We start from the raw sequence: 26,685 nt of genomic DNA, 5'->3' as shown, positions 1-26,685 counted from the left end.
CTTTTTTTTTATATTCTTGTTCGAAGCCTCTTAATTGATACTATGAACTGGGGACGCTAAAGGGTTTGTGACAGTTCACTGCAGCTTAGCACTTAATTTATTGTTGTTTAAATAGCTGTTTGTATTACCGAAAGTTTTGCTTGAAAAAAGTTAGTCTTGATTGCAAGCAACTATAAAAGTGGGGAAGGTCTAACAAGAGTAGGGCCAAGTTTTGCCAGGAATTTTTTAAATATGAGAAAAATTTGAGAGGCATAGGCAGATTTAAATTTTGAACCAAGAAAACATGTTTAGTGGCCTATCTGTGGAGATAACTCATGAATTCGGGCGCCACATCGAAAAACAAGGGATAAAACTAGTGGGTCAAGTCAAGGCTATCCGTATGTTACTGCTGATGTGCCTCGATTATTTCTAGTTGGGAATGTCAGCAGTATTATTATTTATTATTTATTATTATTTATGTGTGAAAGTTAGCTCTGTCACACAGTGCTGTTATAATCGATAGATGTGTTATTAATTAATAGCTACAATTAAATAAAATTTTAGCAAAGCTTAGCAAATTCTAGCTTTATATGCGTACATATACGAGTATATGTATGTACATATATATTTAAGTTATACAAAATTTCACTGAACTCATCTAAAGTACTCATAAAAATGTTTGTCTCTAACTTCAGATGCAGAAATTCAGGAATGGTATAAAGGATTTTTAAAAGACTGTCCTAGTGGGCATCTCTCCGTAGAGGAGTTTAAAAAAATATATGGGAATTTTTTTCCGTACGGTGATGCAAGTAAGGTAAGATTTGACAATTTTTTAAATGTACTTTAATGTTTTTTTAATGCATTATTGTTAAACTTTTAGGAATTCTAAAACCTTTTTTGGAATTTTTTAAAATGTTATGAATTTTGAAAAGCTTTTGTTAAAATTGTTTCCAAAATTTTTTATCTAGTTTGCAGAGCACGTTTTTCGAACATTCGACGCCAATGGCGATGGCACAATTGATTTCAGAGAGTTTCTATGCGCGCTGAGTGTGACGTCTCGCGGCAAATTAGAGCAGAAGTTAAAATGGGCGTTCTCAATGTATGATTTAGATGGAAATGGCTACATTTCCCGACAAGAAATGTTGGAAATCGTCACGGTCAGTCAAAATCTATTATAGCTACTATCACTCACATAAGTGTGTATATATTACTCACTTATATTCATTTTTTCTATATTTGCAGGCAATTTATAAAATGGTTGGTTCAGTTATGAAAATGCCGGAAGACGAAAGTACGCCAGAGAAACGAACGGATAAAATATTTAGACAGATGGATCGAAATAAAGACGGCAAATTGAGCCTCGAAGAGTTCATAGAGGGGGCGAAGAGTGACCCATCAATTGTTCGTTTATTACAATGTGATCCTCAAACACATTAACTTTTATATTTAAAAAGTTATAACAAGCAATAAACAATTAATCTCAAATACATGGAAAATAAAAATGTTCTCGTTTTATTTTTTTTTTAATATTCAAATTTGTAGCGGTAAGCATTTGTAAAGAATTGCAAATTGAAGTAGGCAGAGGGCGGAAAAAGAAATTTCATGCATGCATAAATATTTTAAATCGCATAATTTAAGAGACTAATCTGCGACATGCATCTAAGGCACTACAATTGAATGCCATTCGCAAAAACCAAAACCTCTGCAAACAATGGCCAACAACTGAATGTATTTCCGCCTTGAAAATGTTTCTCATAAAATAACCATTTGCCATTCGGAGTCGGTTTAAAACTGTAGCTTCCTCCATTTGTGAAAAAACATCAAGATGAACACCACAAATAGAAGGAGGAGCTCGTGCAAACACCGAACCCGTAGGATGTAAGCGCGAATTATATACATATATAAGTATATTTCACATTTGGACAAAATGTACATATCTAATGGCGTTTTTGTCGTGATAACGTCTTATAATTCGATTTAACAGGCTGCACGCACGAAAAAATGTGTCGTTACCTTGCTCATTAGTGTTACCTTGCTCATTAGAGTTACCTTGCTCATATGTCGTTACCTTGCTCATTGCATTGAACGAACTGCAAGCGAAAGCGCGTAACGAACGACAAAGCAAACAAAGCAAACGAACGGCAACGTTCGACATCTTGCTCTCTCCTACTTAAGTGAGCGTATATATGTATGTATATGCGCATATGTACATATATAAATTCACGTATTTGTATTTGTATATGCCTTCTTATTGATTACACAGGCCGACAAAATTTAACCAACATTCAGACCCAGAAACCAGACTATATATTTCCGAAGGTTTATGATGCGCTGAATCCAAATCTGGCCTCAGAATTGCTCTATTAGTTTGAGTTTTCGAGATATCCTAACCTAAAAGTGCAAAAAACCCTATTTTTGCCCATATTTGAGGTTATGTAGCCTTGCAGATGTTTTCTTTCACCAAAATTAAAGGATGGCATCTTTAAATACAATCCTTCTTTTTTCAAATGGCGTTTTGTTTGCTCAAATATCATTTTTTTTTCGCAGAGATATCGCATTTTGAAATTTTCATGTTTCGAAATTTTCCTACACCTGAAAATCGATTAAGATAACATAGACATGATATAGTCGATTACTAATTTTCTTGAATTGAGTCTTATTTTTCTTAAAATTTTGTCTCACACCATAAGTGGCTGACTCCCCACACCCCTACACTATCTAACCTTTGGGTTAGCCCTAACCCCTAGAAACCACCCCTATCATACCGCGAGCAGGCTAACCCACATAACCGCAAGCAGGCTTTCCCACAAACTCCAAATTTACATACTATTAATCCATATATTTCAGGCCCTCAAACCCAAGAAAATTAGTAAGCGACTATATCATGTCTATGTTATCTTAATCGATTTTCAGGTGTAGGAAAATTTCGAAACATGAAAATTTCAAAATGCGATATCTCTGCGAAAAAAAATGATATTTGAGCAAACAAAACGCCATTTGAAAAAAGAAGGATTGTATTTAAAGATGCCATCCTTTAATTTTGGTGAAAGAAAACATCTGCAAGGCTACATAACCTCAAATATGGGCAAAAATAGGGTTTTTTGCACTTTTAGGTTAGGATATCTCGAAAACTCAAACTAATAAATTAATTTTAGTTATCAATCCGAATTTTGCATGGACAGAGAAGTAGATATTAGTTTAAATTATTTCGGATACTTTTCCTTGTAGACTAGTGTTATTATTAATTTGATTCACTTGAAGAATTTAAAATAAAACCAAGTTTGTTAATAATACCTGTTGTTTTAATGTTATTATTATTAATTTTTATTATATATGAAGGAAAAAATACCTTATAAGATATGTTGTATACTAATATATGTATATAAACATGCATATACATATACAATTTTGCGGAATTTTCAAAAAGAACAAATCTATATGTAAAGATGCATACAAATCATATGGACATATCAAATATACGAATCTATTCCGTACGCAAGCAAATGTAAGCTAATGTGCTTGAACTGCAAGCGAGAGCGCTGAACGAACGACAAAGAGCACAATCGGTAATGAACCAATTCTCTGTTGAGAATAAACGATGATAGGAAAAATAGGAAATGAAAGGGAGTGTTTCAAGTGTAATGTGCCTTGAGAAAGTCAAATCGATGATGATGCCTCTAAGTGTTGTTGACTTATTAACGCCTGATGCACAATCGAAATTGAAGGTATCTTTCATGAATTTGATAAATGTTTCGTCATTTTTCACGTTTGTTTAAATGTAACTTGACCTATTCCATTGCAATTCCATTTACCTCCTCCTCTATATCCATACAAAATATCTATCAAACAAATAAAATTAAAATTTCGTTTTGAAAATTGCAACCATTCCATCAATATTTTCTTATGACGTTGTCACGTTAAACTATCGTCAGTAAACCGACTTTACAGACAACCTCTTTTCAATTACAACACTTGTTTCAATTACGGACTAAGTTTTTTCATTAAATGGCCAATAACTTGGTGAGACAGAGAAACCTTCAAACGGGGAGCTGATGCACTTAGTAAGCGAATGAAGGAGGATCCAGAGCCTTCTGTATCCAGGCAGTACACTGGCAGATGCGCTTTTTTATTTTGAAAATGGGATAAGCATCCTTTTTCACAATTCTCCCGACGAAGAGCGCACCAATAAGTTATCAGTGCTTAGCTGCTAAAGGAAGGAGGGCAAATCAGACAAAGATGGATAAATATTTGAAGTCCAATCAATCAACGGAAATTGATGACACCATTTCATCTGATTACAACAGTTCCCAAACATTTTATAATTTTTGGTTTTTAACTGTGAAATTTGTTGATTTTTTGTATTGTTGTTGTATTCGGGTTTGTTGGGTTCTTTTATTTTTAATTCTTATAGAAAATAATAAGGGCAAAATGCCTGATAAACTTAAAACTTAATATATTGTTTTTTTTTCGGAATATGGATGTACTTGCCCAAGTTCATGCATGAAATAGAGTAGAAAATCCCTTGTTTTTTCTCCTCTACTTTTGACGCGTTTCTGCTGTTAGATATGAAAATGGCTGGATTTAGTAATCCTTCTATAATATATGAACAAGGTTGTTAAGTCTCTTATCAAACTTTTATTAATTTCTATGAGAACATACATATAATATAATATAATTTATGTTAATCACGTCGCATGAGCAATATTAATCCCCAGATATGTAGGTATATCGTTTAGTTCAGGGTTTCCCAATTTTTTGGTACTACGACTGCCATTAATGAACATCAGCTTTGCAACTTTTTACAGGAAGGTAAAAACAAAACTACCTGTTGATATTTTTAAATTAGGAACTCCGATATAATTTTTTCTAAAGAATTATGAAATTGGAACATCTTTGGTAAAGGATGGCTGCGAATAAATTTACAAATTTGAGGTAATTCATACACATTAATGAAAATTCTTCCTCGAGAACATCCTGATGCCGATAGACCTTTTAAGATAAGACCAATGTCAAAAGTAAACGAAAGTAAGACAGTAAGTAAAATCCCCTGTAAAGTCTGCTGTGTATAGATGAGCACATCTGATCTACAAAGCAAATAGCCGTAGCCACAGTTACCCAAAATATGTATATTATTATTTGAAGATACCTTTATATTGTAAGAATGAGCAGAATCAGTTTTCATCGGCTGATTTGCGTTCCGAGGTTGCTACAGTATTGTTTACTATGGGCACAAATAGTCCAGTCATCTGGTAGCTTGACCTGGAAAGTTTTGCGGGAGTTTTGAAACTGGATAATTTTTATAGATTTTGGGACGCTCTTTTCGAATTTCAACTTTTCCACCTCGTATCTGCGACGCTAGCGCCGCCATATTGAAAAAAATGGCGCCTAAAAATAGTTTTTTTACAATATCTCCATTCCGACGCATTTTATGAGAAAAACATATCGATGGTTTTCGAGAAAAGCGACACAACTCGAAATTAACTCAAATTCGGAGTTCTGCCGTTAAAAGCAAAAATCAACTACAGAGTTTATATATTTTTATCTGGAAAAGCGTCATAAGCGAATCTTGAAGCAATTCTGAGAGATGGCGTTAGTGTCGTTTTGTCAGGTGATCGAATTGGCGCGTCAATTATCTAGAAAACTGACCCACCTCAGTATTTTGTATTTTTTAATTATGTCACTTTTCTCGAAAACCATCGATATGTATACAAAATTAAACTAGAGATAATTTCCTACATTTTATCAATAGTTTTTGGCGTATGAGTGCCACAAAGTACATTTTAATATGCGTTTTCGAAAAAAAACTCATTCCCACACCACCTGGAGGTAGAGTAAGCGGCGCGTTTTTTTATCGTGGCCTAATCCACATGTGATGCACACTTTCGAAAATTTAGCGCAATCTCCTATGTTTTACCGTTCCTGATAGACCAGGCGTTGCGAGTTCGTCTTGGGCACCGATCAAGACGTCGCAGACTGAAATCTCGTCCACATCATCTGCGATACGATTATCAGACTCATCACAATCCTCTTCGTTGTCCGTTTCATCAAACGTTTGCTCTAAAATAGTCGCAGTTTCTTCCTCTCCATCGTAATCCAATTGCACTTGGGAATATTTACAAGCCCTACTACAATTTGTGCATACAACGGAGCATTTTAACCCAGCTTTTCTGCATCCACAGGCCTTCTGACATCCCTTTTTACATTTACAAGAAATAAGTTTTAACAAGGATTCTGGAGCTGGGGGCTCGAGTGTCGTAACAGGAACCAACCCATTTTTGTTTCTGTCCCATCCCCATAGTTCTGCATTTTGTTCATTCCCGTACCACTGCCGAACCTGGTGATAGGTTCGGAATGAATGATGTCGTGCTGGTGCCTCTATTGGTGGTATTTTTATTTATTTTTATATGCTGATTTTGTGAAGCATCTATATCTGTACTCATTTAAAGACATGATTCAAGATAAGAATAAATGAACTGCATCGCAGTATCTATCTCATTCGCATACGGACCTTTTTTTTATATTTTCAGCTGGTGGTGGTTGATACATTTTTTTCATGCAGGAATTATGGTACTGTGCATCGGCTGCGACCAAATCATTCACATGCTGAAGACGCTCAACAATTGCTCGACCCCAATCATCATTACGAGGTCTAGCAAGTTCAGAAATAATATTTTTGATAATTTTCGCACACTGTACACAACGCCACGCTTGCACAACCGCTCCTGTTTTTATTTTGCTATAAACTCTGCTGTTATTTCATCAGCACATAAAAAACAATGGTCTTAGAAAGAAAATGTTGGGTGCGAGGATCGCAGTGGTAGTTAAGGTGTCGTGACATCACTTCCTCTACGCAATGATGCAGCGATTAACTTTTCATTGTTGTATCGTATTCGACATATATCATGAACCACTATCCATTTTATTCCCGCCAAAAGTTTAACTTTATTGTCATTTCTTTTAACACTTGATTTACGAAAAGTCTCCAATCCTTTTTCCTTCACTTCAATTGTTTCATTTTCTAATAATGGATTATCACAAATACAACAATTTCTTTCATCAGAAGCCATGACTTTAAAAACACAAACTACACTGTAAAACGATAGACGTACAGTAGCGTGCAATAGTGAGCACATGTTGGGCGATTTAACTTTAAAGTCTCTGAAAAAATCTAAATCCACAACTTAATGAAACAAAACTTTCAGCATTTATCCGTTGCTTAATTCTTAAAATAACGGCTTAAATAAAAACATCAAATAAAAATGTAGGAATGGGAAGGAGGCAATAATATAAAAAAGTACGTATTTACTCAGTTTTGCACGTCTGGCACTCATGGCTAAAAACTAATAAATTTTAATAGTTAATCCATAGGCCTTTATTTTTTCTTAGACTTTTAATGCGTTTGGGCATACTTTTGACAAGATTCTCGATAAATGTGCGCGGAATTTGGTTCCACTCCTGCTGTACCCGGTCCCATAGCTCTGTTATGTTCTCAGGAGCCCTGCGATATTTTTCCAGCCGCTGTTTGGTTATTGCCCACAAATTTTCAATTGGATTTAGATCCGGGCTTTGTGCAGGCCAATCTATTACCTGAAAATTTTGTTGCGACAGCCATTCTTTAACAATTTTGGCGGTATGTTTGGGATCGCCGTCTTGTTGGAAGATAACTTCCTCTTCTGGGTAAGCGCTCATATCAACAAATTCTGGCAAATTAGTCTGCAATAGATGTAAGTAATGTTCTTTTTTCATAATACCATTAATTTGAACGAGTGGTCCTATGTGCCACCAAGTGAAGCAACCCCACACCATCAAATTACCACCGCCATGTTTAACAGTTGACTTCACGTGATGCCTTTGGATCCTTTCTGTAGGTCGGCGCTAGCAATAGCTTATTCCGTCGGACTAAAAACGATTAATTTTTACTTGATCCGACCAAATTACCCGTTTCCAGTCTTCAACATTCCAATTTCTGTATTTTCGAGCAAATGCTCGATGGGCCTTAATATGCTTGAGCGATAACAATTGATTTATACCCGATTCTATGGAATGCTCTACGCGCGGTCCACTCGCTGACTTTCTTTTTTAACATTGCTGCAGCCTTCTTTGATGTCACAAAACTGTTTTTACGTACTTCTTGTACCATAAGGCGTGCGTCTGAGTCAGAAAGAAGTTGTGGTCGACCTCCAACATTCGGTGCATGCGCTACATTTCTTCGCTTCTGTACATTAATAACTGTGCGTTGGCTAATATTTAATGTTTCAGCAATTTTTCTGGAGAAATTTCCACTATTAGTCAAAACCACGACGCTGTTTTCGAGCTCCACACTTATTTTCATCATAATTGATATTAATATTAATCAAAAAGCGATTGTCTAACTTCGAACACCTTTCTACTACTAATAACAAAAGTAAAAACACAGTAACATGAAACAAAAACTATAACGGTATATAATTACAACTGTACTAAATGTTACAGCTCCTTTCGGTTTACATAAACAAAACGTGCAAAACTGAGTAAATACGTACTTTTTTATATTATTGCCTCCTTCTTATTCCTACATTTGTATTTTTTGTTTTGTTTTAAACCGTTATTTTCAGAATTAAGCAACGAATTAGTGCTGAAAGTTTTGTTTCATAAAGTTGTGCATTTAGATTTTTTCAGAGACTTTAAAGTTAAATCGCCCAACATGTACTCACTATTGCACGCTACTGTATACTGATAGCTTAGTCTAAACTAGATACTTCTCTTCAGTTCCATCGACAGAAGTTTCGTTGAAGGTTGAGAGAGAAAGGGGCCCTTCAACAAAGGCGACACATTAGCCGTATACATGCTTTTCTAAAACCTGCTATAGTAGAAGATTATTGTAGAGAAATATACGAAAAAATGTGGTGGTGTAGGTTAATATTACTTTGTAGCGCTCGTACGCCAGTTTAATTTTGTATACATATGTTTTTCTCATAAAATGCGTCGGAATGGAGATATTGTAAAAAAACTGTTTTTAGGCGCCATTTTTGCAATATGGTGGCGCTAGCGTCGCAGATACGAGATGGAAAAGTTGAAATTAGAAAAGAGCATGCCAAAATCTATAAAAATTACCTAGTTTGAAAACTCCCGGAAAACTTTCCAGGTAACTCCCTTTTTTTACCAAATGACTGGACTAAAAGCTAACGATAAAGCGCAGAGATATACAAGCCGAAATCACAAGGGACCAGTTCAACATGTTCCCCCAATAACAGCTAGACAAGACTAAGTTGGACACTGTCAGGATGTTCTAAGTACATTAATTATTGTATATACTATATATTGTTTTACCTCTAAATAAATAAAAATACAATAATTCCATACTTCTCAAATATTATAGGTGTTTTAGAGATAAGCGGTCGTTTGAAAAGTCCGTGCAAAAATAAAAACTACTTTTTTTATTTCTCGACGTAGTCTCCTTTTAGGCTTATACACTTCGTCCAACGCTGTTCTAGTTTGTTGAGCCTTTCAAAGCCATTCATTTCTGCAATCACCTCTTCGTTTGAATAAAATCTTTTTCCTGTCAGCCATAAAATCTTTTTCCTGTCAGCCAATTCTATTTTGCGACCCCAACTGCTGATCGAAAATCTCTCGACTCCATCCACTCAAACGAATGCCAATCACTAAGAAATAGACCGAGCTGGCTGAAACTTAGTATATGTTCTTCCAAGAGATGCTACTAATTAAACATAACTTCGGTTCGCGCAGTAGTGCCATTTCTCTGACTTTACGTGGTGTCATACTTAATGATTCCTCGATACCTTTACTTGCAAGTCAATATCCGATACTTTCTTTTCGAGCAAGTAATTTTTTTACTCGATGCTCTTTTCGAGTTTAGAGCTGTGTGATTAATTATGTGCCACAATTTATTTGGCATCGATACTCTTATGCAGTATTTGCTATATGGCAACGCCATAACTATCGTTCATCTCTTCAAGTCAAAGTAGGCCAAGTAAATTTCAATTTGCTGTTATTTTTTTGTGATTACTTTTCTTGAAATTTCTGTTTGTAGTTGATTTTGAAAAGTTTCCGTTTAGTGAAAGAATCTGCATGTGACGAAACTGAAAGTTCAACTTTTTGGAGAAACATTAAAAACTTGTTTTAGACTACTCCAGAAAGGTTAATATGAGTTCAATAATTAAAAATAAAAAAAGATTGCCTAATTTTTATAATGTAAATTTGTATGCTATTGATAAAATTATGGTGGTAAGCTCAAAATGTAACAGGTCTGGCAATGCTTTAGCATCAACTCATACTATTGTAACTACTATATACAATCAGTGTGTATTCAACCGTGCTTTGTTTCGCACGCCGTTTTATGTACTGATTCGATTCACTGCAATTTTTAAACCAACAGCTATACTTAAATATAATTTGACACTTGAAAGTACGCGATACTTCTAATCGGCTTTTATTCAGTACTCGATAATTATGTTCTGATACCAGAAGAAAGCAAAAACAAAAATTACCTGTTTCAGTTCTTTCGGAAATCGATCACGACCATGTAGTTTTTTTTTCTTTAATTATTTGAGTTGTAAAGAGTTGGAAAACTATATTTTTTCGACACCTTACAGTGCCGCCCTAGTTGGTAAAAATCGAGAAATTCTTTGTCTGCATTGCGAACGTGTTTGGAATTTTCCTAAAGATAAATTATCACTTCAAAAGGATTAAACAAAAATCCCCCTATAAAATCAGTGATATGCCACCAGAAAGCCACTAAAGTCAATAAATTTATAACTAAGCATTTTAATCAGTGCATAGAGAAAAAATGGCAGAAATACAGTTTTTTGAATAAAATGTTGGCTTGACGTTTGTTTACTTTCATATATGTACTTATATATACTAGTAAACTACAAGTACAAGAATAAAAAATTTGGAACTAAATTAAACTACTTCAACAAAAAAAAAAAAAAACAAAAAAAAACAAAAAAAAAATTTGTTTGTGCATGGTAATGGTAATAAATATTATACGTACTTTTATTCCTTTAAAAAATTTATTTATTTCGCACCTGATATTTTTTCGCAATTCCTGAAATAATGCGTTTTTTTGCAAATACATAAAATCCTTGCGTTCATTGCTTATTATTATGCAGGAAGTTTTATTTGAAAATTCGCCTTATTTTTTTAACACACCTTGTATACCGCAGCCGCCAAAGCAGAATATTTTATGCGTGACTACCATTCGATAGTGCCCGGGTACAAAGTGCACTGTGGGCACGAAACATCAAAATGATAGAAAAGGATTTTTCTCATAGCGGTCATCCCTCGTCAGGCAATGGCAAACCACCAAATTTATTTCGGCCATGAAGAAGCTCCTCATAAAAAACCATCTGCCGTTCGGGGGCCGCATACAACTATACGTCCCTCCATTTGTGGGAAAACATCTAGAAGTACACCACAAATAGGTGGAGAAGCTCGGCCAAACAAAGGTCTTAATATGTACAGTAGCTCAAACGTTTAATCGTACATACTCACAGTTAAACATTAAAACAGAATTTCGAAACTGTAAATTAATTAATTCGAGAAGAGCATATTTGTCACTTCTTTGGAGTACACTCCATTGACATAAATAGGTAATATTTAATTTAATATTTTTATAGTGGGAAACAGAAATAAAGAAAACCATAGAGTTCACGTCCAAAAGAATAATCGTACAAAATGCAATGCCCTTAAAAAATTACAGTATTCAGTTTCTAATCCATTGGCCTTTATTACAGCGTTTTAAAGTTAGCGTCTGAGTATGTACGATGAAGTGTTTAAGCCACTGTAATTAGATGCCATCTGTTGTGAATACTTTCGAGTTTTCGAATGTGTCAAATTCTTAAATTACTCGTATAAATTTGCACCTTAAAAGCTGGCAAGTGTGAAAGCAGAACAGATGTGTTTTGTTTAGGAAGCTGAAGTAGAATTCAAAGGGAATTTAGAAATAGGCTCGGCTTGATTAAAAATCAAGTGAAAGCGGGGTTGGTTTGGAACAAAAATCGATGAAAACCCGACCTGAAATATTAAAACAACGTCGGAAATAACTGGAATTAACAGATATCTTATCTGAAAATTTTCAAAAATTTTGTAATTTCTATCATGTGGAATGCACCTTGATATTAATGCGTTCAAATAACTTTTAAAAACTACGAGGGGTGTGTACTTGAACTATGGATGACGCTATAAGCCAAGTTTCGTTGCAGTATTCAAATAAAGATTTATTGAACTATTTATTTATTATATAAGGTTGTCAAAAAAGTCTTGCGGTATTTCCGCAAGCTTGTTTTGCAAGCGCGTAGTTCTAGTTGTATTCGTCGCATCGGTTCACGCTAGAGCTTTTTGGAAAGCTCTTTTCACGTGCTAACACGTGTTTGATTAATTGTTGTTTGCTTTTAGTCGTTCGTGAGTTATAGCGTCGCAAACATGGAGCAAAATAAAGAGAAAATACGGCATATTTTACAGTACTACTACGATAAAGGCAAAAATGCATCTCATGCTGCCAATAAAATTTGTGCAGTTTATGGACCCGATACAGTTTCCATTTCCACCGCACAACGATGGTTTCAACGTTTTCGTTCTGGTGCAGAGGTGATCGAAGATGCGCCACGGTCCGGAAGGCCTGTCGTCAAAAATTGCGATAAAATCGCTGAATTGATCGAAAGAGACCGGCATAGTAGCAGCCGTAGCGTCGGCCAAGAGCTGGGTATGAGTCATCAAACCGTTATAAACCATTTGAAGAAGCTTGGATTCAAAAAGAAGCTCGATGTATGGGTGCCACACGACTTGACGCAAAAAAACATTTTTGCCCGTATGGATGCATGCGAATCGCTTCTGAATCGCAACAAAATCGACCCGTTTTTGAAGCGGATGGTGACTGGCGATGAAAAGTGGGTCACTTACGACAACGTGAAGCGCAAACGGTCGTGGTCGAAAAGCGGTGAAGCTGCCCAGACGGTGGCCAAGCCTGGATTGACGGCCAGGAAGGTTCTTCTGTGGGTTTGGTGGGATTGGCAGGGAATCATCCACTATGAGCTGCTCCCCTATGGCCAAACGCTCAATGCGGACCTGTACTGCCAACAACTGGACCGCTTGAATGCAGCACTTATGCAGAAGAGGTCATCTTTGATCAACAGAGGCCGAATTGTCTTCCATCAGGACAACGCCAGGCCACACACATCTTTGGTGACGCGCCAGAAGCTCCGGGAGCTCGGATGGGAGGTTATTTTGCATCCACCGTATAGTCCGGATCTCGCACCAAGTGATTACCACCTATTTCTGTCCATGGCGAACGAGCTTGGTAGTCGGAAGTTGTCCACAAGAGAGTCCCGTGAAAATTGGCTCTCCGAGTTTTTTGACAATATGGAAGCGAGCTTCTATAAGAGGGGCATTATGAAGTTGGCATCTCGTTGGGAACTCGTCATCGAACAAAACGGCGCATATTTGACTTAAATCGCATTATGTATATATATTATATTTAATTGGCACTTACGCTCTTTTTGGATGTTTGGCCGACCTCCTCCGGGACCTACAGAATAATATGGTTTGGAAATATAGTATCTATCTACACCTCCATCGAGTGTGGCCACTGAGTAATTGCATTGAGTCGCAAGTTAACTTTATGGGGTTAGGGGTAGTCAGGATTTTCAAAAAATTGGATTTTTTGGCATTTTCTTAAAATATAATATGTTAAATACATATATTGTGTAAAAATTTGAAGTGACTCCAACAAATACTTTCAATACGTTATTCAACAATTAACAAATGGTGCTCGGGCGCTCCGGAACGTTCGTATGCTGAAAAAATGGTGTTGCACGTTTGAAAGTGGTAGATAAGCGCACTAACGATAACAACATAAGGTAGAAGAAGGTTACGTAGGCAACAGAAAATCCATATTTTGGAAGCTGCTACGACGGCTAAAGAACTATTATATGGCCCAGGAATAGATGACACAGTATAAGTAATTAAATAATTCGTGTAACTCTACATAAATCGATAGCAAAACTTTAAATTCATTTTTCTCAAAGCTATGTTTTTTGAACTGGTGATCACTACAGCTGCATTCGACAGTACGAAAAGGAGTTACCTGTATGCCGCGATGTCTGAATTTGGTATCGCCGCAAAACTAATACGGCTATGTAAGATGACGTTGCTCAACACCAGCAGCGCCGTCAGAATTGGGAAGGACCTCTCCGAACCGTTTGATACCAAACGACGTTTCAGACAGGGTGACTCGCTGTCGTGTGACTTCTTTAACCTGATGTTGGAGAGCATCGTACGAGCCGCAGAACTTAATCGCTCAGGCACAATATTTTATAAGAGCGTACAATTGTTGGCGTATGCCGATGATATCGATATCATCGGCCTTAACAACCGCGCTGTTAGTTCTGTCTTCTCCAAACTGGATAAAGAGGCAAAGCGAATGGGTTTGGTGGTGAACGAGGACAAAACGAAGTACCTCCTGTCTTCAAACAAACAGTCGGCGCACTCGCGTATCGGCACCCACGTCACTGTAGACAGTTATAATTTCGAGGTTGTAAAAGACTTCGTTTATTTAGGAACCAACATTAACACCGATAACAATGTCAGCCTTGAAATCCAACGTAGAATCTCTCTTGCCAACAAGTGCTACTTTGGACTAGTAGGCAACTGAGCAGTAAAGTCCTCTCTCGACGAACAAAACTAACACTCTACAAGACTCTCATCATGCCCGTCCTAACGTATGGCGCAGAAGCTTGGACGATGACAACATCCGATGAAGCGACGCTTGGAGTGTTCGAGAGAAAGATTCTGCGTAAGATTTTTGGACCTTTGCACGTTGGCAACGGCTAATATCGCAGACGATGGAACGATGAGCTGTATGAGCTTTACAACGACATAGGCATAGCGCAGCGAATAAAGATCCAGCGGCTTCGTTGGCTGGGTCATGTCGTCCGAATGGATACAAACGCTCCGGCTTTGAAAGTATTCGATGCGGTACCAGCTGGTGGTAGCAGAGGAAGAGGAAGGCCTCCACTGCGTTGGAAAGATGAGGTGGAGAAGGACTTGGCTTCACTTGGTGTGTCCAATTGGCGCCGGTTAGCACGAGAAAGAAACGACTGACGCGCTTTGTTAAGCTCGGCCAAAATCGCGTAAGCGGTTATAGCGCCAATTAAGAAGAAGAAGATCACTACAATTTAAAAACCGCTTGGTAAATTTCAACAAAATGTATACTACTTTTGAACAACTTAAAAAACTCGTGCCTGATCGAAGGATTTTTTTTTTCGAGAACTTCGATTTTTTTAAACGGTTTTTTACTCGAAAATCTGAAAAATATTTCCTGATAATTTCTCTTGACCGATTGATTTTAGATGAATCTCCAAGGAGTTGTGATGGCCACCTCAAGGAACTTCTGGAGAATCGAGCTCCACACAAACAGCGATAACTTTTACAATTTTTTTTTTTTTTTTTTTTGAAATTTTGCTAAAGTCAAGACGAAACATGATGTACAGGTAATAATGCTATGTTTTTATTTTTGTAAAATAAAGCAATTGACTAGCATAAAAAAAAGTTTCTTGGGCCTCTGTCTACCCGTAACCCCTTATACTAATAGACAGAGCCGCTAGCAAAATGCCAATAAGCTACTGTTTTTACGTTACAATAAAAAATTAATCAACTATGAGTATTAAATAATTCCTATACTACGAGAGTTGAAAAAAAAAATACATAAAAAGAGATTTTAAAGTAACCAAGATTTTGGCTATACCCTGTACGTTCTTCTGTCTAACACCTATTTTTTAATAGAAAAATATCCATTAACCTTACCTGTTAAATTGCATTCAAAAAAGTAGTGATAATTTTTTTTATTTATTTATAAAAATTAACTTGTAGCATAAATCTTATAAGCTAATTGCGTGAGTAGCTAAAGCAGCTAGGCATTAAGCTCGATATATATAAGTACATACAGTCAAACTTACATAACTTAAACTTCTAAAACTCGAATTTTCTATAACTCGAATTAAATCGAGGGGCAATAGATTTTAGAATGCAATATAGCCTCTTGAACTTCTCTACCCCGAAGTTCTCTATAACTCGAATTATTTAAGGGAAGTTTTTTATGTTTTCGGTGAAGTACTTATGTACTTGTACTTGTGAAGCGGATGTTTTTTTTAACGTTTCTTCTTTGTGATCAAATTATTGATTAATGAAAACTCTTAAAGAAAGGTTTTGAGTCATTAATTTCCGATTATTTTAATGCATTTCATTTGTTTGCTTTGTTTGTTTTTTCAGTAGGGCAGCTGATTTGATGTTTTTATCTTATATCTTATATATAAAATAAAGTCAACTTTTTGTGTGTGTTCGCTAACCGGCCGTGTCTTTGCACCGAATTAAACCAAACTTACACACATTGTTAAGAAGGTATTGAAGATGGTTTCCGTATAGTTTGGATATCTATTGGTGGATAGGGTTCGAGGTATAGGTCAAAACGTGGACCCGGGTAACCTTCGGATGTGTATGTACAATATGGGTATCAAATGGAAGCTGTTGGTGAATGCTTTAGTCCAGAGTATTTTTCATGCCGCTCCGTGACTAGGGTCTCGAGATAGAGACCAAAACGTGGACCCTAGAATGTGTTTGTACAATATGGATATCAAATGGAAGTTGTTGGTGAATGCTTTAGTTCAGAGTATTTTTCGTGCCGCTCCGTGACTGGGGTCTCGAGATAGAGGTCACAACGTTGACCCGGGTAACCTTTGGTTGTGTATGTACAATATGGGTATCAAATGAAAGCTGTTGATAAGTGCTTTAATACGGGGTAATTTTCATACCTATTGATGACTAGGGTCTCGAAATATATGCCAAAACGTGGACCCGCCGTGTCTTTGCATCGAATTAAACCAAACTTACACACATTGTTAAGTAGGTATTGAAGATGGTTTCCGTATAGTTTGGATACCTATTGGTAGATAGGGTCTCGAGATATAGGTCAAAACGTGGACCCGGGTAACCTTCTGACGTGTATGTACAATATGGGTATCAAATGGAAGCTGTTGGTGAATGCTTTAGTTCAGAGTATTTTTCATGCCGCTCCGTAACTAGAGTCTCCAGATAGAGACCAAAACGTGGATCCTAGAATGTGTTTGTACAATATGGATATCATATGGAAGCTGTTGGTGAATGCTTTAGTACAGAGTATTTTTCATGCCGCTCCGTGACTGGGGTCTCGAGATATAGGTCAAAACGTGGACCCGGGTAACCTTTGGTCGTGTATGTACAATATGGGTATCAAATGAAAGCTGTTGATAAGTGGTTTAATACGGGGTAATTTTCATACCTATTGATGACTAGGGTCTCGAAATATATGCCAAAACGTGGACCCGCCGTGTCTTTGCACCGAATTAAACCAAACTTACACACATTGTTAAGTAAGTATTGAACATGGGTTTCGTAAAGTTTGGTTGTAATTCGGAACACTGGCAACGGGTACATCGTTCTTTTGAACCAGCCATAATGTCATTTACTTTTATAACGCTTGGGGCGGAACTGAACTGTCAAATTGACAGTGTGAGTTACAATGTGTCAATAATTCTTTCTGATTTGGATGCCATAAGGAGAAGACGTAAGGGCAAAGTGTAAAAATTTTTGTGAATTTTTTTGGAGTGGATTTTGGAACAGTGAATAATTTCTTACGAAATTTGAGAATTTAAAGTGAAATCCGAATGTTCAAATGAAATTATGTGTACGTGGAAAAAAAAAAATTTTCGTTTTTTTTTTGAAAAATATAAATGGATAATGGTTAAAAAAGCTCCAATGCTTAATAAAACATATAAATTGAAACGAAAAATTCATGGATGATAAGGAAAAAAGACGATTGTTTCTTAGTTATTCATTTGCGTTGATTTGAAATTTAAAAACAATCTTCTTTTTTCCTGATTTTCAATTTATATTTTATATTTACTCAAAAACAAATAGAAAAACAAAAAATATTGTTTATGCCAAAGCGCATGAATAAAGAATAAAGAAATAAATAATATGAAAACCATATCTTTTCTGTTCTAAACCATATCTATTCTATTTTAGTGTGCTAAGCGAAGCGGGCCGGGTTTGCTAGTTTTTTATATTTATGTTTTTACTCTATTGGAAAATGTTGTTCGGTTCAGGCTTAAAAGTCGATGCTCAATTGTTCTCTCAAGTATCTAAATTTTTTTTGGGTCGGGCTTAGTGTAATGCCGTATGAACAATTCTAGGCAAAGTATAAATAATGATTTATTTAATGAGAGTTGGTGGAGATATCAGGGAGTGGTTCCTCAACAACGTTTATAAATCCCAATATTACGGAAATAATAGTTTTGCAATTATTTGCGTTCAAAATGCCTTCAGCAACTTTAGTTTAATTTTTTCTCTTAAACTTCATTTCATGACTTCGTTATCATGACTTTTCAATTTTAAACGAGAATAACAATTCATTGGAATTGACAACAGTGTTGTTTTGCCGGATGCCTGCAAATAAAAATAAAAATAGGAATACAAATTAAGTATTTGAGTTCAGTGTTGATGATGGGGATGGGGGTTATTGTGCCTTCTTACTACAGTATACACACACATATGACATTTTGAAGCGCGGCCGAAAGCTGCCAACGCTAAAAAGAGTTCTAAGCAAAAATACTGTAGATAGCGTAGCCAGAGTTGGACTGATGAGGATTGTATTTTTGAACACTGTCCTTCAGTAAAGCTCAATGACTTTGAGATCCCACAATTAAATGAAACTAAGGATTTAGACATTCATATGTATTCAAAACTCACTTGGAAAACTGCCATCCTCATCAAAAGAAAAGTTTTGGGTTTAAAACTTATCTCTCTCTACTGGTTACTAATCAAAAAACCCCAATTGTCGCTCCATACCGAAATTCTCTTGTATAAGGCCATTCTCAAACCCATTTGATGTCCAGCTATGGGGTATGCAGCCAGCTCAAATATTGAAATAATACAGACATTTCAGTCTAAAGTACTCAGGATGTTAATAAATTGTCTGTGGTATGTCTCCAACGCCCAAATCCACAGGGATCTCAAAATGCCGACAGTTAAAGAGGAAATAAAAAACACTGCAACCCGCTGTAAAAAGAGATTATTACTGCACCCAAATACTTTGGCACCATGTTTAATGAGAGAAGGAGTCGTCATAAGAGGCTGAAAAGAAAAACCCTGTTCAAATTACTCTATTAAGCTTATATAATATTTTTGTTAGTGGTCGCATCACTAGAAGTATCCGCACAAGTTAATAATGAGAAATTTAGTTGCATATATATGATAAATATATTATGACTGAATTAATAGTGTTTTAAAATAAGTTTTCAAATATTGTAAATGTTAATTAACAGAAGCAACAAATTCTGAAGTCAATAAAAAAATATGAACTTCGTTCTATTTTGAGGTGTCTGGCAGCACTAACCTTTCTCTGAATTACAAAATGTTAACAATAAATTACTTAGGATGGGGATTTACCCTTCTATCCTCCATTTACATTTTTTTCAACGCGTACGGTACTACATATATTGCATATTCCCCTTTTTCAAGCAAGCGACCGACAATCTAATTTTCACGTGCAACAAAACGAAATTTTGCGATTGTGAATAAAAAAGCTTAAGTTGAATTATGTGGTTTTACTAAAAATGCAACGCACTCAGTGTGATCGAAAAACATGTGAAGAATGCTTTACGGTACTTTAAAATTTGCAGCAATCAGCTGCCAAATGCTTTATATTCTTTTGTTGAATGCAATAATTGCAATGGACCCTGTGCGTACAACAAGCGTTCAAAATTTATTATCTGGTATCTACTTGCCAAGCGTAATTAATCAATGTGCATTGCTACACCAAATAAAATAAGTATTTTCTTTAAATCTAAAAGTGTCTTCGCATAGGTGTTAATTGGCGTAGTTGTCTACTTGGCGCTGATTGGCTAAACATTGAAAATAAAATGCAAAAAATCCTTCGCCTCAGTAATTGGTTAGGCTTCCAATTTCTAAATTAACTTTCTCGATTGCAGTGTTTTTTGTATACCTCTTCAATCAACATCAACCTTTTAAAGGTATCAATAGCGAATTACTTGAAGCAATTACAAATTTAATTGTGCATTTGTTGAGGATTTATACGCATTCAAATACATACAACGGCATACGACAAAAATTTTCATACATTCAAATGTATGCACATATAAAATATAGTTGCAAAAGTGATACACATACAAAGCTGCATATGAAATTTAACTGAAATATTTTGAAATTATACATTTTTATTAAATCTCGATTATTGTGCTACGAAGGGAATACTTTTCTCGCTACGAATTATAAAATTTCCCATTGGATTCTAATTGAAAATTGCAAGTGATGTCACGAATGAAATGTGAGAAGCTCTGTCCTCTGTCCATATGCATGTACATCTATGTATGTATGTGTAGGGGGCAAAGATTGCATAATTGCAGCTAGCTGATAATGTTGCAACGCTTAAGGCGCCAAACAAATTTAAACGAATATCAACGCAATTAAAAATTTAAATAATAAATTAAATTTTAATGCGAATATAAATCCGAAAGAAAACATTTTGACATTGATATTAATTGCTTTATAAATAAGGCGAGCGACGTAGATTTAACGCTAAAAACCATTGAAATACTATTGAAATGCAATAAACGCACGCATAAAATCAAATCGATTACATAACTGCAACTGATAACATTAGAATTTGACGCCAGGTGCGAAAATGTTTAAACAAACAAAAAGGCGTTTAAAAATAAACTCAAGTGAAATTATTTACTCAATTAATTTCAGCTTTTGTCTTTAACATTTTTTTTTTTCATTTTTTGAATTTCAATGCCATGTATTTACGTTTGAGTTTAAAACAAAAAATAGTTTAGACCTTCCTTTGATACTTCGTTACAATCACGTTGAGTAATTTAGACCAATTTTTTTACTGCAGTATTTACTAAAAAATATTTACAAGGCTAAATGAAATAAATAAAGCGCTCGCTTTAGTGAAGTATTAAATAAAAAATTTTATTTTAATAAATCAACTCCCAGTGTCACGCGCAAGTGACGAGAGTTTGAAAAGAAAAGTTTAATTTAAAGCGCTTCTAACGTAACAAAGATGTTCACTATGCCCAGTACGTTCCTTTACTTGTCACTTATTTTTAATTAAAAAATATTATATTAATTTAACTGTTGCCAAATTTATTTATTTATAAAAATTGTGTTGCAACATAAATCTTTTAAGCTCATTGCTTAAGCAGCTGAAACAGATGGGAATGAAGCTCGATATGAACATATTTTCATTTTTAAACAAAAATAGCTAATTACAACTTCAAAAATTTTATAAAGATATGTTCTTTTAAAGAGTTTATTTATTAGAGATATAAATTCAGCGGAAGAGGCAGAGAGTTGTGAAGCTGGTGGTGCCGAGATTCCTTTGGAAGAGTATTTCAAATGTAATTATTAAATAAGAAATTGTGAACAGATAGTAAATCATTTGAGTAGTTCACAAGGTGTCGTAAGTGTCGCATTTTGTTTTCTCGTAAAGTTTTTAAATAAATGGTTAAATAAATGCAAGTAAAGGTACTTGATATGTAAATATTGTCTAGCTGTGGGAAAATTTATAATATGACTTGCACGGTACCTTGCGAACCCCTAAATATATTTTTAGCCGCTTAAAGTTTACGACACACAACAACACAACACTTACGACACTCCAATTGTTTTTTTATTTTTTATTTATTTTTTTTTTTCAATATACCTTTTAAAGTCTTTACATGTAGGAAAAATTTGTGTGCAATAGAAGCTATTTTATGAAAAAAAAATGTATTAAGAAAATTAAGTTTAAAAAAATATTTTTTAATTATTCACAAACGTGCTTTTTGCAATGAAATGTACATATACAAGGTGGCGCAAAATTAATCATTTAATTTTGTTTTTGAATAACTTTTTTCCTAAGTAAAAAATAAAAATGATTGAATGACCATTTTTGTTTTTGAATAATTTTTTTTCCCAAATTTAAAAAAAATATTGAATGACCTTTACGTACTCCCTTGTTTGTCAGTATGCATACTGAAGCTGTCTAGCTCACAAGAAGCAAATATAATATAATTGACGTATGACGCCCTTTGCAAAAATTATAAATCTCCCGATAGGTTGATTAATTTTATGCCACCTTGTGTATGTGTGTATAAATATATGTGTATATAATTGATATTTTTCCACAAATGGAGGGACTTAAGGCGACTCCGAACGGCAGATTGATTTTATGAGCAGGTTTTTATGTGTATAAGGTATTTAATTTAAAAACTTTTCAACTCAGTTTCATTTCGAGGCCGGAGTATTAAGGATGCCAAAGAATTTTCACAAAAAATGTACAATTTGCATAGTATAACTTGCTTGAGTTATCACCATATCTTTTGTTTGACATATCGCCATACCATAACTTAAAAAATCAAAAAATTGATTAGGATGGAATCAAAGCTTTCAATAAATTTGGGTAATATTTTCTGTAACTAGGGAAGGAGGCGTTTATCAATAACTAAATTCAAAATCAACAGGTGTATAGAGTTTTATTGAGAGAACTCATTTTTTTTACTGAACAATGGGACAGCTGATGGGACAATGTGTTGGTTCTTACACTTGGTTTAATTGATTAACTCCCACGATGGAGAGAATAATAAGATAGCGTCGATCGTGGTACCGCTACTTCGCTCTCAGCGAATTTGATAGAGTCGCTGTATGTGTGACGTCGCACTTGTGCAATTTATTTATGTGTTGTTGATGTAATTTCTACTTCTTTTAACATTCTGTTCGCATTTTCACATCTATCTCATGCAGCTGCACCAATGTGACGTCACGCACTCTCTGAAGGAAGCAATTTTGTTCCGTCCACTCTTGATAAACTCGCAACTCTGCATGCATAAGTTTAGATCTCATGTGCTGCCGTTAGATTGTTACAAATAACCGTTATGCAAACAAAAGTATAAGGTTCTTTGCCACTAGTATTCTGCGCTGCGTATAAAAATGAGAATGTGAGGGTGCGGTTAGGGATGACAAGAATAGTGCTTGAATAACTCATTTTGCTGTCCAAGTATTTATTTTCCGAGCAACTTTTCTGCAATTAATTTAAAAAACCTTGTTTAGTCTATGATTGATTATATGAATTTTATAATTCCAATGGATTCGGATTTTTGTATGGAGACTGATGGATCCTAATTTAAAGAAATCTTCCTAATTTAAAGAAATCACTCCAACAATGTTTTTAAAGGGTGTTGCCAACTAATTTTAAAGAAAAAAAATTATTAAATTATATTGAGAAATTTATAACAAAATTTAAGTAGAATTTAAGTTATGGGTTTTAAACAAAATGCGCTCAAAAGAATAACCCAAACTTTTTAAAATAAGCTGCGTACAGAGTTGCCACCTGGATCTTAAAGCAAATAATAAATGACAGTACAGATGAATTAAGTATGAAGATGTGGGCATCACACAAATTATGACTGCGAACATTTGAATTAAAAAAGTATTTTCTGAATAGCGTTGCCACTTATTTTTTAATTCAAAAAGTATTAGGATTGCGTTTTAAAATAAAACATGTACACACAAATAAAAAATTCAACAAAAAGCAGAAATTATTTGCTTTCAAGTAATTAATAAAATTATTTTTCTGCAATATTAATTTTTTTTGTATTGCATCTGGTGTTTTTGTAAGAGCTAGAGAATGTAAAATGATAATACAAAACAGAAATACTGTTAGAATGATTTTTTTTATTAAAATCTGGTAGATTGCATTTATTTTACTTTTCAATAAATCTGAATAATAAATCTAATTGAGCCCAATCAGCATAAATGCGATGAATTGACACTTCGGCGTCTTCTTCATCACTTCGCTCTATGAGCTGTTTGCTGATTTTTTTGTGAATTTTCACAATTTAAAAGCGTTGTTCTGGCATTAAAAGATTCAAAATAACTTGCCAAACCTTACTGAACAGAAATGTCAACTCAGTTTTCCATTTTCAGCTATGCAATCATAGTCATCGAAATTGATAGCTCCTATGCCTCTACAAAAGCGCTCGATAGAAGCGAGTTATGTCTTCAGTGAAATTATTTCTTCCGCGCTAATAGCCGTATGCTTAGCTCTGTTTTGCTGCGGATGAGTGGTCACATCCCTTGTAAGAAATTTTCTTTCAATTTTTGCATCTCGCTCATGACTTTAGCGTAACTCGCCTTTTGAACAGATGGCCACCATCCAAGTTTTCTATATATTAAGATTGGCGTAACTACAGAAATATAGAGTCAATGTGTAACACGAGGTGTTAGCTCCTTTTAATACCGACTGCTTTCTTGCAAGTATATAATGTTTCCTCTAATGAGTCCTAAATACTTTACATTCTCCCTCAAAGGAATCTCCATACCCTTAAAAACTAGCGGGAAGGTTATAAGAAGTCTATGTTTCTTTGTAAAGAGAATTATTTTAGGTTTTACGGGGTTTATATCGAGTAACCTACTCTCTTAAGCATGACCATGTTAGAGCGCAGAATATCCATTAGGATGTTAGGATATTTGCCTTTAACAGTGATTGGTAGATAATCTGCAACCCCCTCTCTCCAGATTCAGCAATAGTGAGTCGATAATTTCAACGCTTGTATGTATGTATGTTGCATGCTGCATGCATCCATTATAAATTGCCAAGAATTCAATTATCAAAAAAGAAAAAAATTATAATATTAGAAAATACAGAAGTTAGTCGCGTTCAACATTGGGTGGTCTTATCTAGCTCACCCTGTATAACAACTCGATGTAGATTCGTTCGTACCTGTGTAGCATCTAAGTGATTATTTACATATTTTGGTACATTCCTAGTTTTAATGAAAGCGTATGAATTTATTATTTAAAAGAAATCAAACAATGAAATGCCTGATACAAAATAATTTTGTATTGGTCTTTGGAGTTTGAGCAGTTATAAAAATTTAAAATCGTGTCATATCAAATCAATAAAATATGTAGTTCTTTCCTCTTTTGTTTCATCTCTTCTAAGTAAACTCGTATAATGGCCGATGAGGAGGATCCATGGGGTTTCGATGAGGGTGAGAGTGAGCCAGCCGCTGCGCCTGCTGCTGCCGGCGCTGCACCTGCCGCGGGTGGCGTGAGTGCCGCGGGCGGCGTGAGTGCCGCGGGTGGCGCTGAGAGTGCACCAGTTGGTGGCGAAGAAGGACCTGAAGGCGCTGCCGAAGGGGAAGAGGCGGCACCACCACCGCCGCCAGAAGATGATGGCTATCGGAAGCCCGTGCAGTTATATCGTCACTGGGTGAGGTAAGACATACATACGCAACTGGACTTTTGCCATAACAAATTATATGTAATTTCAATTTGCGACTATGCGATTTTATTTTGTGCTCTTCTTTTAGACCACAATTCTTGCAGTATAAATACATGTACAACTACAGAACAAATTACTATGATGACGTAATCGATTACTTGGATAAGAAGCAAGTTGGCGTTTCAAGGGAAATACCAAGAGCACAAACTTGGGCTGAACGTGTGCTAAGAACAAGCAATGTTAGGTAAATTGCGACGCATGAAAACAGTCTCTAGACAGTTGAAAGACAACACTTTTTACTTATAGATAATCAGTAGTAGTTTTTGCACTTGCATGATTTGGTAAAATATTGAATACTTTCATTTGTGTTTATATAAATTTTTTGTACTAAATTTATTTCATTTCGTTTTGTGTGTTGCCTACGATTTTAGTGGACGCGACCTCAACTCATATTCGTCTTCAAGCAAAAGGGATCAGCATCTTGTTCAAACTCTGGCTGCCTCGATTCGTACGCATAATTATCACACCAAAGCTTATATTAACCAGAAATATGCAAGTGTTCTATAAATACAATACAATACCTATCTACATATATACATACACATAAATATGAATACCACCTAAAAAGTTAGTTAAAATTGTAGTACAATTTAATTATAAGGAGATGATTACCTAAATACGTTACAATAAAATGGGAGCTTATCGCTATAATACTCTTTTGATATATACAAAACTTTTTATTTCGCGGTATTACGCCCAGCACCAAATCGAACTGCATACAATAGTTTAGAACTTGTTCCTTTGCGGATGGTAACTATCATATTGATTATCAAAGACTAATTTGTAATATCCATTCGTTAAAGGCCCTTCTCCCACCCAACCGACGCGAGAGACGACGACTACGTGGCAAACAATTAATTTCTACTTTGTTGTCGAACTGAGAATGGCAGAAGTTTGTTAAGTATAGAGATCTAAAACGTTAGAAACTAACAAAACAAAATAATCAGATTGACGGTATAAAATGAGTTCGATATATCAAAAGTGCTGGAATGAGTGTTAAAATCTTTGCATAGGGATCGAAATAAGTAGTTCATTAACCCTACATTACTGGCATACATCATGCTAAACTCATTACAAACCGTGGGTGTTATCGACCCACTTTTTTGTTAGTTTTTTGGTGGGTTGGATGAGGTTTAAAATGCTTTCGTACTTGCAGTGAGAGCCGTCTACTGCGTCGAGTGTTGTGACCCCTAAAATTATCCCTCCTCCTCTTCTGGGAGGACTCCCTTCCAGGGACTACTTTATGCATTACTACGGGAGGGTCCAGAACGACGTCCATGAAATGGACCAGTTCTATTCACCCACGTCTGGGTGCAACATGCTTG

At 35.3% G+C, this 26,685-nt stretch overlaps 2 protein-coding genes across 9 annotated transcripts in view; both read left to right on the top strand.

Annotated features, from left to right (window-relative positions):
- The window catches only part of LOC128860989 (neurocalcin homolog), a 57,563-nt gene extending 56,105 nt beyond the window's left edge, over positions 1-1,458 (top strand). For all 5 annotated transcript variants that reach the window (XM_054098821.1, XM_054098820.1, XM_054098817.1 and 2 more), the window contains exons 3-5: positions 675-793; positions 948-1,136; positions 1,222-1,458. In XM_054098821.1, the coding sequence (XP_053954796.1) occupies positions 675-793; positions 948-1,136; positions 1,222-1,416 (503 nt within the window). In that variant the 3' untranslated portion in view covers positions 1,417-1,458. The remainder of the gene's footprint in view (positions 1-674; positions 794-947; positions 1,137-1,221) is intronic.
- Positions 1,459-19,933: 18,475 nt separating this feature from the next.
- Positions 19,934-26,024, top strand: LOC128860987 (flightin). 4 transcript variants are annotated; one of them, XM_054098813.1, is made up of 4 exons: positions 19,934-20,042; positions 25,019-25,293; positions 25,389-25,544; positions 25,732-26,024. In XM_054098813.1, the coding sequence occupies exons 2-4, from the start codon at positions 25,031-25,033 to the stop codon at positions 25,865-25,867; spliced, it is 555 nt and encodes a 184-aa protein (XP_053954788.1). In that variant the 5' UTR covers positions 19,934-20,042; positions 25,019-25,030; the 3' UTR covers positions 25,868-26,024. The 4 variants fall into 4 exon arrangements, with proteins under 4 accessions (XP_053954788.1, XP_053954787.1, XP_053954790.1 ...); XM_054098812.1 differs by having other exon boundaries at positions 19,935-20,042; positions 24,988-25,293; XM_054098815.1 differs by lacking the exon at positions 19,934-20,042 and adding an exon at positions 21,366-21,434.
- Positions 26,025-26,685: the final 661 nt, after the last annotated feature.

Source organism: Anastrepha ludens, chromosome 4 (genome assembly GCF_028408465.1).
Source record: "Anastrepha ludens isolate Willacy chromosome 4, idAnaLude1.1, whole genome shotgun sequence".
NCBI classification, from domain to species: Eukaryota; Metazoa; Arthropoda; class Insecta; order Diptera; family Tephritidae; genus Anastrepha; species Anastrepha ludens.
The sequence above is the reverse complement of the archived record's forward strand: the minus strand, read 5'-3'. Positions and strand labels throughout refer to the sequence as shown.